Source organism: Pelophylax lessonae (assembly GCF_965119305.1).
Source record: "Pelophylax lessonae genome assembly, chromosome: 13".
NCBI lineage: Eukaryota > Metazoa > Chordata > Amphibia > Anura > Ranidae > Pelophylax > Pelophylax lessonae.
In genome coordinates, this window is record NC_138780.1 from 92,843,878 (window position 1) to 92,859,166 (window position 15,289).

General features: G+C 45.7%; 1 protein-coding gene across 1 annotated transcript in view; it reads left to right on the top strand.

Annotated features, from left to right (window-relative positions):
- SEC23A (SEC23 homolog A, COPII coat complex component) overlaps positions 1–15,289 on the top strand; it is a 342,836-nt gene that overhangs the window by 252,501 nt on the left and 75,046 nt on the right. Inside the window, exons 14-16 of the mRNA XM_082242896.1 lie at positions 2,925–3,078; positions 3,518–3,595; positions 14,113–14,274. Of these exons, the coding sequence (XP_082099022.1) occupies positions 2,925–3,078; positions 3,518–3,595; positions 14,113–14,274 (394 nt within the window). The remainder of the gene's footprint in view (positions 1–2,924; positions 3,079–3,517; positions 3,596–14,112; positions 14,275–15,289) is intronic.

Below are 15,289 nucleotides of genomic sequence, written 5' to 3' on the forward strand. Positions count from 1 at the left end.
CAGTCCCCGTCGGTGTCGGGGGGCAAGTCTTTTCGTCCTCTTTCATGGACGGTGATCACCACGGATGCCAGCCTGTCGGGCTGGGGTGGTGTTCTGGGCGTTCTGTCCGCCCAGGGTACTTGGTCGGAGGAGGAATCCTCCCTTCCGATCAACATTCTGGCATTGCGAGCGATAAACCTCTGCCTTCGACGTTGGACGGACAGGCTGCAGGGCTGTCCGGTTCGGGTGCAGACGGACAATGCCACGGCGGTGGCTTACATCAATCACCAAGGGGGCACCAGGAGTGCCCGAGCGGCTCAGGAAGTGGCCGAAATTCTGTCTTGGGCCGAGACACACGTCCTGGCAATATCGGCGGTTCGCATTCCGGGGGTGGAGAACTGGCAGGCGGATTATCTGAGCCGCCAGACCCTTGACCAGGGGGAATGGTCCCTCCACCCGGATGTCTTCCAGATGCTGTGCGCGAAGTGGGGTCTTCCGGAGGTGGACCTGTTCGCGTCTCGTCTGAACAACAAGGTGAAACGGTTCGTGGCAAGGACACGCGATCCTCGGGCAGACGCGTCAGACGCGTTGGTAGCTCCGTGGCATCAGTACCGACTGATGTATGCGTTCCCACCGATTCAATTGCTGTCCAGGTTCCTTCGCAGGTTGACCTCGGAACCAAACGCAGTGATTCTTGTGGCACCGGACTGGCCTCGCCGGTCCTGGTACGCAGACCTCGTGAATCTGGCGGTCGACGCCCCGTGGCGTCTACCCCTTCGAGAAGATCTCCTGTCTCAAGGGCCGATATTCCATCCTGCTTTACAGTCGCTGGCTTTAACAGCCTGGCTGTTGAAACCGAGGTCCTGAAGAACAGGGGTCTCTCCCCTGAGGTCATTCACACTTTGATCAACGCGAGGAAGTCTTCCTCGGGGAAGGTCTATTACCGTACTTGGAAGGCCTATTTTGCCTGGTGCGAGTCCAGGGGGTTTTCACCTCACACATACTCGGTGTCTAGGGTGTTGTCCTTCCTTCAAACGGGTGTTGACCAGCGTTTGGCGCTGGCTACGATCAAGGGTCAGGTGTCTGCGCTGGCCGTTCTTTTTCAACGTCCTGTGGCATCTAACTCCTTGGTTAGCACTTTTGTTCAAGGGGTGCGACATCTGGTCCCTCCTAGGAGGGAACCTCTGCCCCCTTGGGACTTGAATCTTGTTCTGTCCGTGTTACAACATGCTCCTTTTGAACAGATCAGGAAGATCTCGTTGTCTATGTTGTCTAAGAAGGTCGCCTTTTTGGTGGCGATCACTTCGGCTCCCAGAGTGTCGGAGCTGGCAGCTTTGTCCTGCAAGTCTCCGTATCTGATCATTCACTTGGACAAGGTGGTCTTGCGACCTAACCCTTCTTTTCTCTTTTCTTCCGAAGAGGGTTTCGGAATTTCACCTCAATGAGGACATTGTCTTGCCTTCGCTCTGCGCGAAGCCTAAACATCCGAAGGAGGTGGAGTTGCACTCCTTGGATGTTGTTCGGGCGATTAGGGTTTACCTGAAATCGACTGAATCCTTTTGCAAGTCGGATTCCTTGTTTGTCCTTCCGAAGGGTCCTCGGAAGGGCATGGCGGCGTTGGCTTCTACCATGGCCAAATGGATCAGACAGACCATTGAACAGGTCTATGCTTTGAAGGGGAAAGTTCCCCCTGTGCCTGTGAAGGCGCACTCTACCAGATCTCTGAGTACGTCTTGGGCCTGTCGTCATGGGGCTTCTGTGGCCCAGGTGTGTAAGGCGGCGACTTGGTCGACCGTGCACACCTTCACAAAATTCTACAGAGTGGATGTTCAGGCATCGGCAGATGCTTCCTTTGGCCGCAAGGTTCTTAGTGCGGCAGTTCCTTAGAGCCCCTTGTTTTGGGCTCCTTGGCTGTTTGGGATATGTTTTTGTCCCTAGGATTATTTGTTTTTTCCTGGGTTATTGCTCCTGTTGAGCAAGTTTTTTCTCATGTTGCCCAGCTGGTTTCCTTCCTTTGGTAAGGTTCCTTTCTTTGATGTGGAGACTGCGTTGCCTTAGGCGCGGCTGCGTTTCCCACCTCTCATGTTTGCACTGCTTTGGGACGTCCCCAAAAGGACGTAAGAGAAAACGGAATTTTTGTAAAATCTTACCTGTAAAATTCCTTTCTCTGAGTCCTCCGACAGTCGCCGCCCCCGCCCCTCTTTGGGGTTTGGTTGTATACTCTACTGCTATTCCACTGAAACTGAGGTATGGATACAGGAAGTAGGAGGGTATTGACTGAGGGGACCACCCCCTGGGGGTGGGATATGTTAAAAGCTTTAATATTAACATATTCTGTTGCCTAGCTACTCCTACGGAGCAAAGTCTAATACCCCATTGTGACGAATATGAAGATGGCGGCGACTGTCGGAGGACTCAGAGAAAGATTTTACAAAAATTCCGTTTTTTCCATTAAGGCCTCTTTCACACGGAGTGGACCGTATTGCGATCCGTTCCGGCACTTTTTTTTTTTTTTTTTTTTTTTTTTTACGGACACGGATGACACTTGTGTCATCCGGTCCGTATGTCCGCATATCATCCTATCCGTTTGCGGATGATATACGGACATAATGTATGTCTATGGGATTGCGGATGTCAGCGGATGACACCGCTGACATCCGATTTTGCGTCCTTTCCGTTTTTTAAACAGAAGAAAAATAGGGTTCTGTTCCGTTCCAAAAAACGGAGCAGAACTGAAAGGACGCAAATCGGATGTCAGCGGATGGTCATCTGCTGACATCCGCAATCCCATTGACACGCATTATGTCCGTATATCACCCGCGAACGGATGGGGTGATATATGGACATACGGAGCGCCCGTGTGAAAGAGGCCTAAGGCATATTTGTTTTCCAAAGTATTATATAAAGTACATTCTTATTTACCATCATATGATTTGTTTTTTTAGTTGGGCTGATGCTCAGACTCAGATTCAGAATATTGCAGCATCTTTTGATCAAGAGGCAGCAGCTATCCTCATGGCCAGGCTGGCTGTTTACAGAGCAGAGACCGAAGAGGGTCCAGATGTCTTGAGATGGCTTGATCGGCAGCTCATTCGACTGGTAAGATGTTGTCAGCAATGATTTGTACGTAAAGTGGGCAGTTATATGAAAAACATAATAAACATTTGCAAGTTATGCTAACAATGAAGTTAACACATTATGACAGTGTTGCTTAAACTAGTTTGTGCCTTTAACTGAAATCAGGCCTTTTGTATTAGGAAAAACATTTGAGAAGGTTATGATTTTTTTTCTAACCTTTTTTAGATTCAACAAACTTCTGATAAATAGGAATTTACTGAGCTAATTAAGGCAGTATTATTTTTAAGCCCATTGTAAAAATACACAAATCTTATTACATTTGATGGGTATTACAATTGTATGCCACGTTTCACTTTACATTCTACCAGTTCTCTGGGGGGTTTTGTGATATTTTCTATTTTGTTTATTTGATCCTTCCAAGGATTTTTTGTAAAAACCAGGGTCTGTCTTTTTCCTATAGTGTCAGAAATTTGGAGAATATCAGAAGGATGACCCCAATTCTTTCCGGTTTTCAGAAACGTTTTCTCTGTACCCACAGGTACGTATGTTTATCAAGTTGTACTTGAAAGTGAAAAAAATACCATTGCATTGCATTCTATGGTTATCCTCTCTAGTTTATTTTGTATCTCTTGCAGTATTGCCTAGCTATCACAAGGGAGCTTTTAATAATGGAAGTCATTCAGAACTACTTTGAATATGATGCTGACTAGCAGCACAACTCACACGAGACAGGAAATCCCACTTCTATGCCTGCTTGCTGCACTTTTGGGGCCAGTAAAGGTGAAGACAAGCTGCAGGAAAAATACTGTTCTTCTGTTGGGGCTCTGATGACAGTGGAGAACCTCTTCTCTTCAACGTCTACTAAATGGCCTCCTAAGCCAAAGGTTTATCTTGTAGTATGTTTCAAACAGCTTTAGCTTCAGCTTTTTTCTGCTCATATTAAAACATTCACAGAAAGCAAATAGGGAGATATTCAGCAAAGTTGATTAAATTGTAATATTAGCAACTATATAAACTTAATCCATAGAGACAAGTCAGAAAAGGCTGTGTAACGTGCACAGAGTTAAAGTTTTAAACTAGATTACGGCACATATCTGGAAGAAGTATACAATAACAATACATAAGCCTGTTGTCCTAGACACTATTTCCTTCTCATGGAGCTCAGCTTTAAGCCCTGGTTTTTGCACGAAATAAGAGCCATCTCCCATGCTAGTTAATTCTGGTCTACTTACTGTTAAATTCTGTTCCAAAAAAAGTTGGAATGATGTGTAAAATGTACGTAAAAACAAAATGCAACAGTTTGCAAATTTTTTAAAAACCATTTTCTATTCACAAAAGAACATCAAATACATTGAGAAAATGTACTATTTAAAAAAAAAAAAAAAAAAATGAAATTGATGGCAGCAACACACGTCTCAAAGTTGGGTCATGGCCATGTTTATTGCAATATAGCATCCCTTCTTCTTTTAACAACACTCTATAAATGTCTGGGAACTGAGGAGACCAGTTGCTAGGGTTTTGTGAAAGTAATGTTGTCCCATTCTTGCCTGAAATAGGATTCTACCTGCTCAACAGTCCTGTGTCTTTATCCTATTTTCTGTTTCCAGATGCTCCAAATATTTTCAAATGGTGAAAGGTTTGGACTGCAGATAGGACAGTTAAACACCTGGATTCTTTTCTAACAAGCCATGCTGTTGTTATAGATGCAGTATACACTTTAGCATTGTCTAGCTGAAATATGCAAGGCCTTCTTCTCTGAAAAAGATGCTGAATTATTTTATTTTTCACTTTTGCAAATTATCAGAATCCTTTGATGATGTGTACTGTAGATGATATATATATACATATATATATATATATATATATATATATATATATATATATATATATATATATATATATATATTTAAAGTCTTAACGATTTTACAATGAGGAACATTATTCTGAGTTTGTTCAACAATTTTCAGATGCAGCTTTTCAGATTGGTGAACTACTGAACTGTTGCCAATTAACCTTATAGGTTGCAAAATGTTCTTTCAGCTTTTTCTTGTTAGTACCACTTAATTTGCCAGCTTTTCGTTGCTCTGTCCCAGCTTTTTTTTTTAAACCTGTTGCTGCCATCAATTTCAAAATTACTTTATTTTGCTCCTAAAATAGTAAATTTTAGTTTTATAAAATTTTCAAGTTTTTATGTAGATTTTACACAGTGTCACAACTTTTTTGGAATGGGGGTTGTATAATTGGTGTAACGCAGGTGGATTCTGAAAGCGTCAGTGTTGGTGATATGACAGGCTGTTCTTTCACACACACTCCATTTTCTACAGCTCGGCCTGTTAATGCTATAATGATAATAGTCAAAGAGCATACATGGAGAGTAAATTAGGGTAACCATTAAAACTCATAGTAGGCAAAGTACTAAGTTTACTTTACAGGAGGCAGACTCTGCAGCATTTACTTAACTTCCACATGCTTCCCTTTGTTCATAGCATTTGAATTCTTTGTAACCCTTCATTTAGCCACTCAGGCACAAAGCTTTGCATTATGGGGAGGCAGGAAGAGTCTCACATGGAAATGACAGGTATTTCTCTGTCGCTCATTGACAGACGCAGTCTTCTTGATTAATATCAAATAGGGTTATGCTGCCCTCTACAGGAGTAGGACTAGGCAGAAGGAAAACGTTCTGGCCACACCTTAGGGGCAGTCCCAGAGGGTATATCCTCTCTCTGCTCCAGGAAGTCAGTTTTTTTCTGTCTAGTTAGGAGTAAGGACCTAAATTCCTTGCTGGGATCTTTGGTCCTGGCAAGATTTTTTAGAAACTTTTTTAGGCAGCTTTTTTTCTCCAGTTCCTGTGAGATCTTCAAGCAAGTATGCTGAAACTGGGCGACGGGCTGGATGCTGAGATCCAGTGGTCACCCCAGTCAGCCTGCGAGCGCGTGCAGGCCCTAGCTCCGCGCTGGGTCGGCCGCGACATAGTCCCACTGGACAGGGACTGACCCTGCGAGTTAAACGTCTCGCCTGGACGCCAACGACCAGTTGGAAACTGAGTCACGGCGTCCGTATTGGTCGACAGCCCCCCCACTTCGGTGGAGAGGGGTTCTGTCAGGAGTTGGCGCCCGCCTGGTTCCGGTATGGTGAGTAAAATGTTCCCCCTCTCCCCCTACGGGTGTGTTGGTGGACGCGGGCCCCTCCCTGGGATGGTCACTATCCTATAACAGGTGTTACAAATCCCCCATTTGAGTGTGATTTTGTGTATAAGAAACCAGGAGGCTTGGTTTAGGAGCTGACTATATAAGGTCACTGTATGAGGGTGCACTGTTTAAGGACCATGACTGAAGTCAGTGGCTGGCATTACTGTGAATGATGGCCATGTATGGGGGATAGACCCTACCTGATCATAAGGCTGCAATACAGGCCGATGCCTGGGCCTAGATTACCGCCATCCGCAGGCCGCCATCCGTCAGCAGGTCGCCATCCTCCCACACCTCCCGCAGGCCGCACAGGCCGATACCATCCTCCGCAGGCCGCCGCCATCTTCCCATAGGTGACAGGCCGCTGCCATCTCCCGCAGGTCGCCATTTTGGCGTAGCCTTGTGTCTCCTGCATGGGGGCAGCCATTTTGAAAACGCCCAGCTACCTCGAGGAGGAGCAGGGCAGCGCCGAGAGGCGTGTAAAGGGGCGGAGCCGCCTCCTTTACCCGGGAAAAGTGCAAAAAGACTTCCTGTCTGTAACAAGACAGTGCTGAGAGCAGGTGGATAAAACTTCTGTGCATCAGGTGGTGAGCCTTGGGGTCTCTCTCTCTCTGTGGGGTCCGGAACCGGTACACTGAGGGGCACTGTTGCGCTGGGGGATTACAAAAAAAAAAAAAAAAAGTTTTTTCTTTGCAATTATTTTTTTGTTTCCTGGCAAGTGTCTTGTATAATCATGGACCCTGCCACACATGTATCCCCACCTGATCCCCTCGAGGTGGCCGCAGGGCCCTCCAGTACCCCACTTGTAATTGATGCATTATCTACAGTTTTGGAGTCTTTGGTATCCCGGGTGGAGGTGGCCTGTCAGGGACGGGGGTCAAGAAAGCGACCCCCGCCTACCCCTATTTCATCTGATACTTCAGATTCGGATTCTGAGCTGGTCACTGCAGCTGCAGGTCCCTCCTCTGGGGCTGTGGTCTCAGGTAATGTCTCCTCAGACAGTGAGGAGGACGTTTCTGCCTCCGCCATAGCGCAAGAAGAAGCGTTGGTGGACGCACTAGTTGTGGCTGTCCGGGAAACCTTAAGATTGGAGGTTACACCGGCAGAGGTAACCGAGAGGGAAATTCCCTTTGGTACTAGTAAGCCTACCAAGATGGTGAAGGTTTTTCCCTTACCCAAATGCTTTAGTAATAAGATTAAGGAGGAATGGGATCATCCCAAACGAACTCTTGCTATTTCCAAACGCATTGCTAGGCGATATCCGTTTGAGGATTCCCTCATTAAAAAATGGACGGTACCACCAGTGGTGGACCCACCGATTTCCAGATTAAATAAAGCCACTGTTATCCCATTGGAGGACGCTCCGTCCTTAAGGATCCGGTGGATCGGAAGGTGGAAGCCGAATCCCGCTCTGTTTTTTCCCTGATAGGATCAGCCTTTAGGCCAGTGGTGGCCATTGGTTTAGTTTCACAAACATTGACAGCATGGGCCAAGTTGTTACGCCGTGACTTAAAGGGGAGAGGTATCCCCCCGGCAGCATCCGATTTGATGGAGCAGATTATACAGGGACTACAGTTCATCTGTGACACCGCTTTGGACGCAACTCCCTTGTTAGGGCATGCGTCGATGTCAGCAGTAGTCCTCAGACGCGTGTTGTGGTTAAAGTGCTGGTCGGCGGATCAAGGTTCCAAGAAGGCCTTGGCTAATCTCCCTTTTCAGGGGGGTCGCCTGTTTGGGGCCACCCTAGATGAGATTATAAAGGATCTCACTGGGGATAAAAGCGCTTTTTTGCCACAGACTGCTAAGGGAGGACCTCGTAACAGACGAGGACCTTCCTTTTCCGCTCATAAAAGGTTTGTTCGCTCCGCTGGGGCGAGCGAGAAGGGCAAAGCTCCTTCAGGGGGTTTTAAAGGACGCTGGTCGGGGAAACAAAAGTCCGGCTCAGCCAAACCTGAAGATAAAACCAATACACCCTGAAGGTGCGCCCCCACCCATCTCTGGGGTGGGGGGACGTCTTCACCGGTTTCCAGATCCATGACTTTCCTGAATCCCGGACAAAGGGGTTCAGGAGGTCGTACGGTCGGGATTCAAGATAGAGTTTCAATCCCTTCTACCGGTGCGATTCTTCCCTTCCAACATTCGTATGCTACAGGGAGCGGTAGTTCCCGTTCCTTGAGCAGAACGTTTTCTTCACTGTTTTCAAAGATCATTTCCAGTTCCCTCCAGGAGAATTCTTCTAAGGGAGATTCTTTTCTAATGGAATCGGGATCCCGATTCCCTGGACATACGGATCCGGTTGAGCGAGCGGACCAGGAAGTCTCTGGTCTGGTGGCTTCGGTCTCCAATGCTCACCCAGGGGAAGTCACTCCTTCCGATAGTATCCAGGTTTCCGATAAATGTGTGGGAACTGAGAATGATCAGACTGTGTCTGATTTACTGGACCGAGCAGCTCCAGGGCAGCCCGGTTCGGATCCAGTTGGACAATGCCACGGCTGTGGCTTAGGTCAATCACCTAGAGGATTGGCAGGCAGATTATCTCATCCATCAGACTCTGTAATAAGGGGTAGGGTCCCTTCATCCAGGGGTATTTCACCAGCTGTGCCTTCATTGGGGCACCCTGGATGTGGATCTGTTGGCATCTCGGCTCAACAGGAAGGTGCGGAGGTTTGTAGCACGCGCCCGCGATCCTCTAGTGGACGCAAAAGGCGCGCTGATCGCCCTGTTGGGGCAGTATCAGCTACGGTATGCTTTCCATCCTCTCTAGTTTCTGCGGGAACTTCCTCGCAGAATAGAGGTGGAGGGAATTCCAGTTATCCTGGTAACTCCGGACGGACCTCGTCGAGCCTGGGACGTCGACTTGGTGAGGCTAGTCGCGGACGCTCCTTGGATACTTCTTCTCAAGGAGGATCTGCTGCCTCACGGACGGATCTTCCATCTTGCTTTACAATAGCTGGCTTCAACGGCCTGGCCATTGAGACTCAGGTACTGAAGGACAAGGGTTTGTCAGCTTCAGTTATTCCTACTCTAATTAAAGCAAGGAAAGCGACTTCCAGCAAAGTCTATTATTGCACATGGAGGTCTTATATTGCGTGGTGTGAATCTCTTGGATTTCCCCCACGTACTTATTCGGTGACCCGAATCTTGGCCTTTCTGCAACAGGGAGTTGAGCAGAAATTGTCCTTGAGCACTATCAAGGGTCAGGTTTCAGCATTAGCAATCTTCTTTCAGAAACCTTTGGCCACTCATTCCTTGGTGAGGAATTTCATCCAGGGGGTGCGACACCTGGCTCCGCCAGTGCGCGCACCCTTACCACCCTGGGATCTTAATTTAGTGTTGTCGGTTCTTCAGAAACCTCCCTTTGAAAATATCAGGGAGATTCCCTTGCTTACGTTATCCCAGAAGGTGGCCTTCTTGGTGGCTATCACTTCTGCACGCAGGGTGTCAGAACTGGCCGCATTATCTTGTCGTTCCCCATATCTGGTGGTTCATAGGGATAAGGTGGTTCTTCGTCCGAATCCATCCTTTCTTCCTAAAGTGGTTTCAGAGTTTCATCTGAATGAGGACATTGTATTGCCTTCCCTATGTCCTAAGCCCAGTCATCCTCGGGAGTTTGCGTTACATTCCTTGGATGTGGTTCGGGCAATCAGGGTATACCTGAAAACTACGGATTCGTTTCGGAAAACGGATTCACTTTTTGTGATCACGAATGGCCCCAAAAAGGGGTTGCCTGCATCTGCCGCGACTATCTCCAAATGGATCAGACAGACGGTGGTACAGGCTTATTCTATTAAGGGTCGGAATCCTCGGTTCCCTGTTAAGGCACACTCCACTCGGGCGCTTAGTGCTTCCTGGGCCTTCCGCCATCAGGCGTCAGTGGTCCAGGTTTGCAAGGCGGCTACCTGGTCGTCGGTTCATACCTTTACAAAATTTTATAAAGTTGATGTGATGGCATCGGCGCATGCCTCTTTTGGCCGCAAGGTTCTGCAGGCCGCAATTTGAGGAGACCGTTGGTCTACCTCAAGGGTTTTTTCCGTTGGATTTTCAGTTGAGTCTCATCCTTTGGTTTGTTGAGCCTTTAAGACTTCTAGTCGGCACCGGTTGGGCCTTCTGGATTTAAAATTTGATTTCTATTATCCCACCCCTCATTTGTGGCACTGCTTTGGGACGTCCCTATTTGATATTAATCAAGAAGACTGCGTCTGTCAATGAGCGACAGAGAAAAATGGATTTTTGTAAAATCTTACTGTAAAATCCTTTTCTCTTCAGCTCATTGACAGACGCAGTACCCGCCCTCTGTTTTTAAGTTGGGTTGGGTTAAATTCTCTAACACTGCTTTGTGACATATCTGACTTCCTGGAGCAGAGAGAGAGAGGATATACCCTCTGGGACTGCCCCTAAGGTGTGGCCAGAAAGTTTTCCTTCTGCCTAGTCCTACTCCTGTAGAGGGCAGCATAACCCTATTTGATATTAATCAAGAAGACTGCGTCTGTCAATGAGCTTAAGAGAAAAGGATTTTACGGTAAGATTTTACAAAAATCCATTTTTCTCCAGGCAATGGGGGAGCGTAGGAAGGTTAAAAAAAAAGACTGCCTCTAAAATAAAGTAAAAAGGCTCATTGTTAAAGAATGCACCTTGTTCTCTTTTACAGTGTTCTCATAATCATACAGTACAGAATATATGCTGGATATTCATAGACCCTGTGTTATATGGTTGTATCTTCAGGAGATTGGACACAGGCAAAGTTTTGCTGAACATAAACCCCTGTGTGTACCCCTATAATCCTACCATACACCATGAGACTTAAGTTTTTTGCTCAAAGGTGATTTACCACTGTTCCCAAACAGAAAAATAATTTCTTCCTTACTTTATTATTTTACTTCGGATTCTTCAATTAACTCCTCGCTGTCTTCTAATTCAACAATAGAAGCAGTGCATCCGGATTGGTGCAACCTGGGTATAACCTTGGGAACCATATCCAGACCCCCACGCTGTTGCTTCAGGCACTGGATCCTGCTTGGGCACTGACCTTGGCACTAAGTGCAATGCGTGTAGTTGGCTGCTTTACAGGTCCAGGTCTGTGGTCCATTTCTATGGAACCCAGACCCTAAGACCCTCTGGATATGCCGATCATGACAAGCGAAGCCTGGGCCCTGATTTTGGGACTATTGACATGGACAAGTAAGACCAGGTGCTCCCTGCACTGCTTTATCCTCCTTATTTCAGATTTCCTGAATGGTATTTATTATATGTTAAAAACTATACTGAAAAGTATTCATTCTATGTTAAAAAAAAACTATCAACTAACTAACAGCTTTAATACAGCCATTACTGCCCAAAAGCACAAATGCACCTATATGCTTCGCTTCACCACCGCTGTCTCTGCTGGAGTTCTAAAGTGAAATGCCATCTCTAGGGGATACAGACATTAAGGGGAATGAAGAGGACCAAGACGCAGTGTTGGAGGAGGCTGCGAGAGACTTCTCACACCCAGCCTTTGATACACCTGATGTAAAAAGCCTTGACGTTGTTTTCTTCATCTCACTATGCCCTCTTGGCTACCAAGAGACCTGCAAAGTTTAAAAAGGCTTTTCCTATTCATGAGCCTATAGTATACGCAATTTTTTATGATTGGGTTAACACTGAGAAATTTTTCACTCCGAGAGTCATTGCTGAACTCTGTTCAGTGGAAAAAAAAGAGTTCACTAAAAAGTGGTCTTTTCCCATAGTGGACCTCTTACTCTGCCTACAGATGGTGCTTCATTAAAAGATGCTGCTGAAAGAAAATTTGAGACTCTTTTACAGACCCCCCTTTATCACTCAGATCCTGCTCTTTTCCAGACAACAGCTAATTGGACAGGGGCAATGAATAACTAGTAAGACCATGTCTTTCATGATCAAACTTTGGCATAGCACATGCAAACACTGCCTTCCACCTAACTTTTTTTTTTTGTTGATGCCCTAGAACATGTCATGACTTAAATCTCCAGAATTGCCCTAATTTCTATTCATATGGCTAAAAGCTTGGACAGCTGAAGCTGTTTTCAAATATTGCCTCATACGTTTGCTCTTCGAAGAAGGATGTCTATATGATGAGGCACTTGATAAATTCATCAAAGAAGTCACAGAAGGGAAAGTACTTCTATCACAAAGGAAGGTCCCTAAACCCTCACTCAAGGACTGTCCAATCTGCAGACCACTCTGAACTATCTCTTAACCCAGGGAGTGGTTGTTGTGGTTCCTTTGGAGGACAAGTTCAAATTATTCTATTCAAATTTATTCACGGTGCCAAAACCTAATGGGGGTATTTGTCTTGTCCTGGACCTAAAATCCCTAAACAGGTATCTTCACATCCCAAGGTTTTGTATGGAACCTGCAAGGTCCTTTAATGCCTCTCTGAGACATGGGGAATACTTGGCATTAGACATCCAAGATGTTTATCTACATATTTCTATTCTCTGTAGGAGACAAATGCTTGCAAGTCTGCCATTTGGCCTATCTTATGGACCCAGAGTATTCCCAAGGGTACTTGCACATCTTCTTGCCCTCTTGAGATCTTAGATAATTCAGGTTACATGGTACCTAGATGACCTTTTTATAAAAGACTCATCTCCCCTTCAACTATCTGCAAACATCCAAAGGATTATTCAGATAATTTGACTCACTGACTCTGTCCATTCAGAAAAGGAAGGGGTCGGTGAATTACATATTTACTGGCCCCCTCCCCACTCACCATTCTGACACATCCCCCACAGCAGCTGGCGGGAGAGGGGAGGGTGAATGCTGGCAGCACTGCAGGGTGATGAAGGGGGCCAGGAGAGCACACGGGCCCAGGGGGGCAGCAGAGAGAGGAGGAAGCTGGATAGGAGAACTGACAGGGGCAGCAAACAGAGGAACCAATCCCCTATATTTTTCACCTGCAGCTGCTGAATGCCTGCAGGAATAGAGGAGGAGAGGCAGGTTTTCAGCCACTGCAGGAGGAAAATAGAGGGCATTAATTCATTTGTATGCCGCTTCTGCCACCCCTCCTATCTAGTCGTGTAGGGGAGTCATGCGGGCCCCCTGGAGCATGGGGCTGGGTCGCAATTGCGACCCCTGTAGTTGCACCCCTGGGTTACGCCAACAGTGGAGTGTCCAATAAAGCTGTGTCAGTGTTTATTCACTTGAAGGTACCAGCCTTTAACCCAGGGTCTATGAATATCCAGTAATATACTCCAAGATATGCAATTTAAAGAGGGACTTTGGTTGTTTTTGAAAAATTAAAAGTCAGTAGCTGAATTTTTAATAGACAAACTTACCAGTCTAAGAGTCCAGTGCTGTTTTTCACCAGTCTTCGTGTCCCTGGTGCTGCCATCTTGGATGTGGTAAGCCAGCTGTTACTTTGTGGTGTTTCACAGCCAGCTCCCCAAAGTGCATACATGAGAAGTGCTGCGCTTTTAGAATGGTCCCGCAGTCTTCTGGGACACGTGATGTCCCAGGGCAGGATGGGCGGGGAGGAGGGGCTGAGTTTTTCCTCTCTTTACTCCCACTTCCGCTTAGTTGAGCAAAGCGGAAGTGGGAGTAAATTTCTGTCAGAAATAGGTACCCACTCCCAGAAAATAAAACTGTTCACTATAGTAAGAGAGGAGGGGGGGAGGAGGATGAGCGTAACTTTACATTTTAGGTGAAGTTCCCTTTTAACGATAGTCAGAATTCCTGTTTTTCTATTACTATAGCACAGGTAAAGCACATGCATGTTTAAAAAAAATTTGTGATTTTATGGTGGAAATTCGAATTTATTGATAAATCAAGCCCGATTTAATTCTGTGTTTATTGTATAGTGCATTGCATTCAGAAGCTGTTTCATCTTTCCTATTAAACTATTTTGCAGTTTATGTTTCATCTGAGGAGGTCACCATTCCTTCAGGTGTTCAACAACAGTCCTGATGAAAGCTCTTATTACAGACACCACTTCATGCGCCAAGACCTCACCCAGTCTCTTATAATGATACAACCAATCCTGTATTCTTATTCCTTCAGTGGCCCCCCAGAGGTAGAAATTTACTTGTGTGCTTTTATTTTTAATTTTTTTTAACTATAAGATACTAAGTAAACATAATCTGCATTCTCTTTATATTCATGGTATCACCCCTAACCCCATGATCCTCTATAAATACTGTATGTTGTAAGGGAGTGCACATACAGTACTGTGCAAAGGTTGGACAGGTGTGAAGAATTGCTGTAAAATAAGAATGCTTTCAAAAATATTTATTTTAATTGTTTTTTTGTCAATTTACAATGGGCAAAGTGAGTGAACAGAAGAAAAATCTAAATGAAATCAATATTTAGTGTGACTACCCTTTGGCTTCAAACCAACATCAATTGTTACACTTGCACACTTTGTACACTTGCAGAAAGTCAGGGATATTATACTAAGAAGGTGCGAATAATCATCAAATTCATATGTAGGTTGTAACACAGTCACTAACTGAAACCGAAACAGTTGTGTAGAAGGCTTAAAACTGGATGACAAACAACCAAACTCTGCTATTAGGGAGAGACTGTGGAAGACCGTTTAGGGCTCATGTACACTGCTACTTGTAAACAGACGTTTAGGAGCAGTTGGGCGTTTTTTTCAGAAGCCTCTGAACCCTCCTCTCGGTTATCTTATCTGTCCATGTACACGGAGTCGTTTACAGTAATTTTTGAGGCAGTTGTGTTTATTGTCGTTTTTTGGAAAGCAATTTTCTCTTACGTCCTCCGACAGTCGCCACCTCTTCATATTCGTCACATATGGGGTATTAGACTTTGCTCCGAAGGAGTAGCTAGGCAACAGAATATGTTAACATTAAAGCTTTTAACATATCCCACCCTCAAGGGGTGGTCACCTCAGTCAATACCCTCCTACTTCCTGCAACCATATCTCAGTTTCAATGTCTAGCTTGTCAGGAGTGGCTGGCTCTCTCTGTGCTGGGGCTTTGTTCCCCAGACTCTTTCTTCTTTTTTGATTTTTTGTTTGAGTTTTTTCTCTACCTTTACTTAGCTGTTCTTTTTGTCAGCGTTAGTTA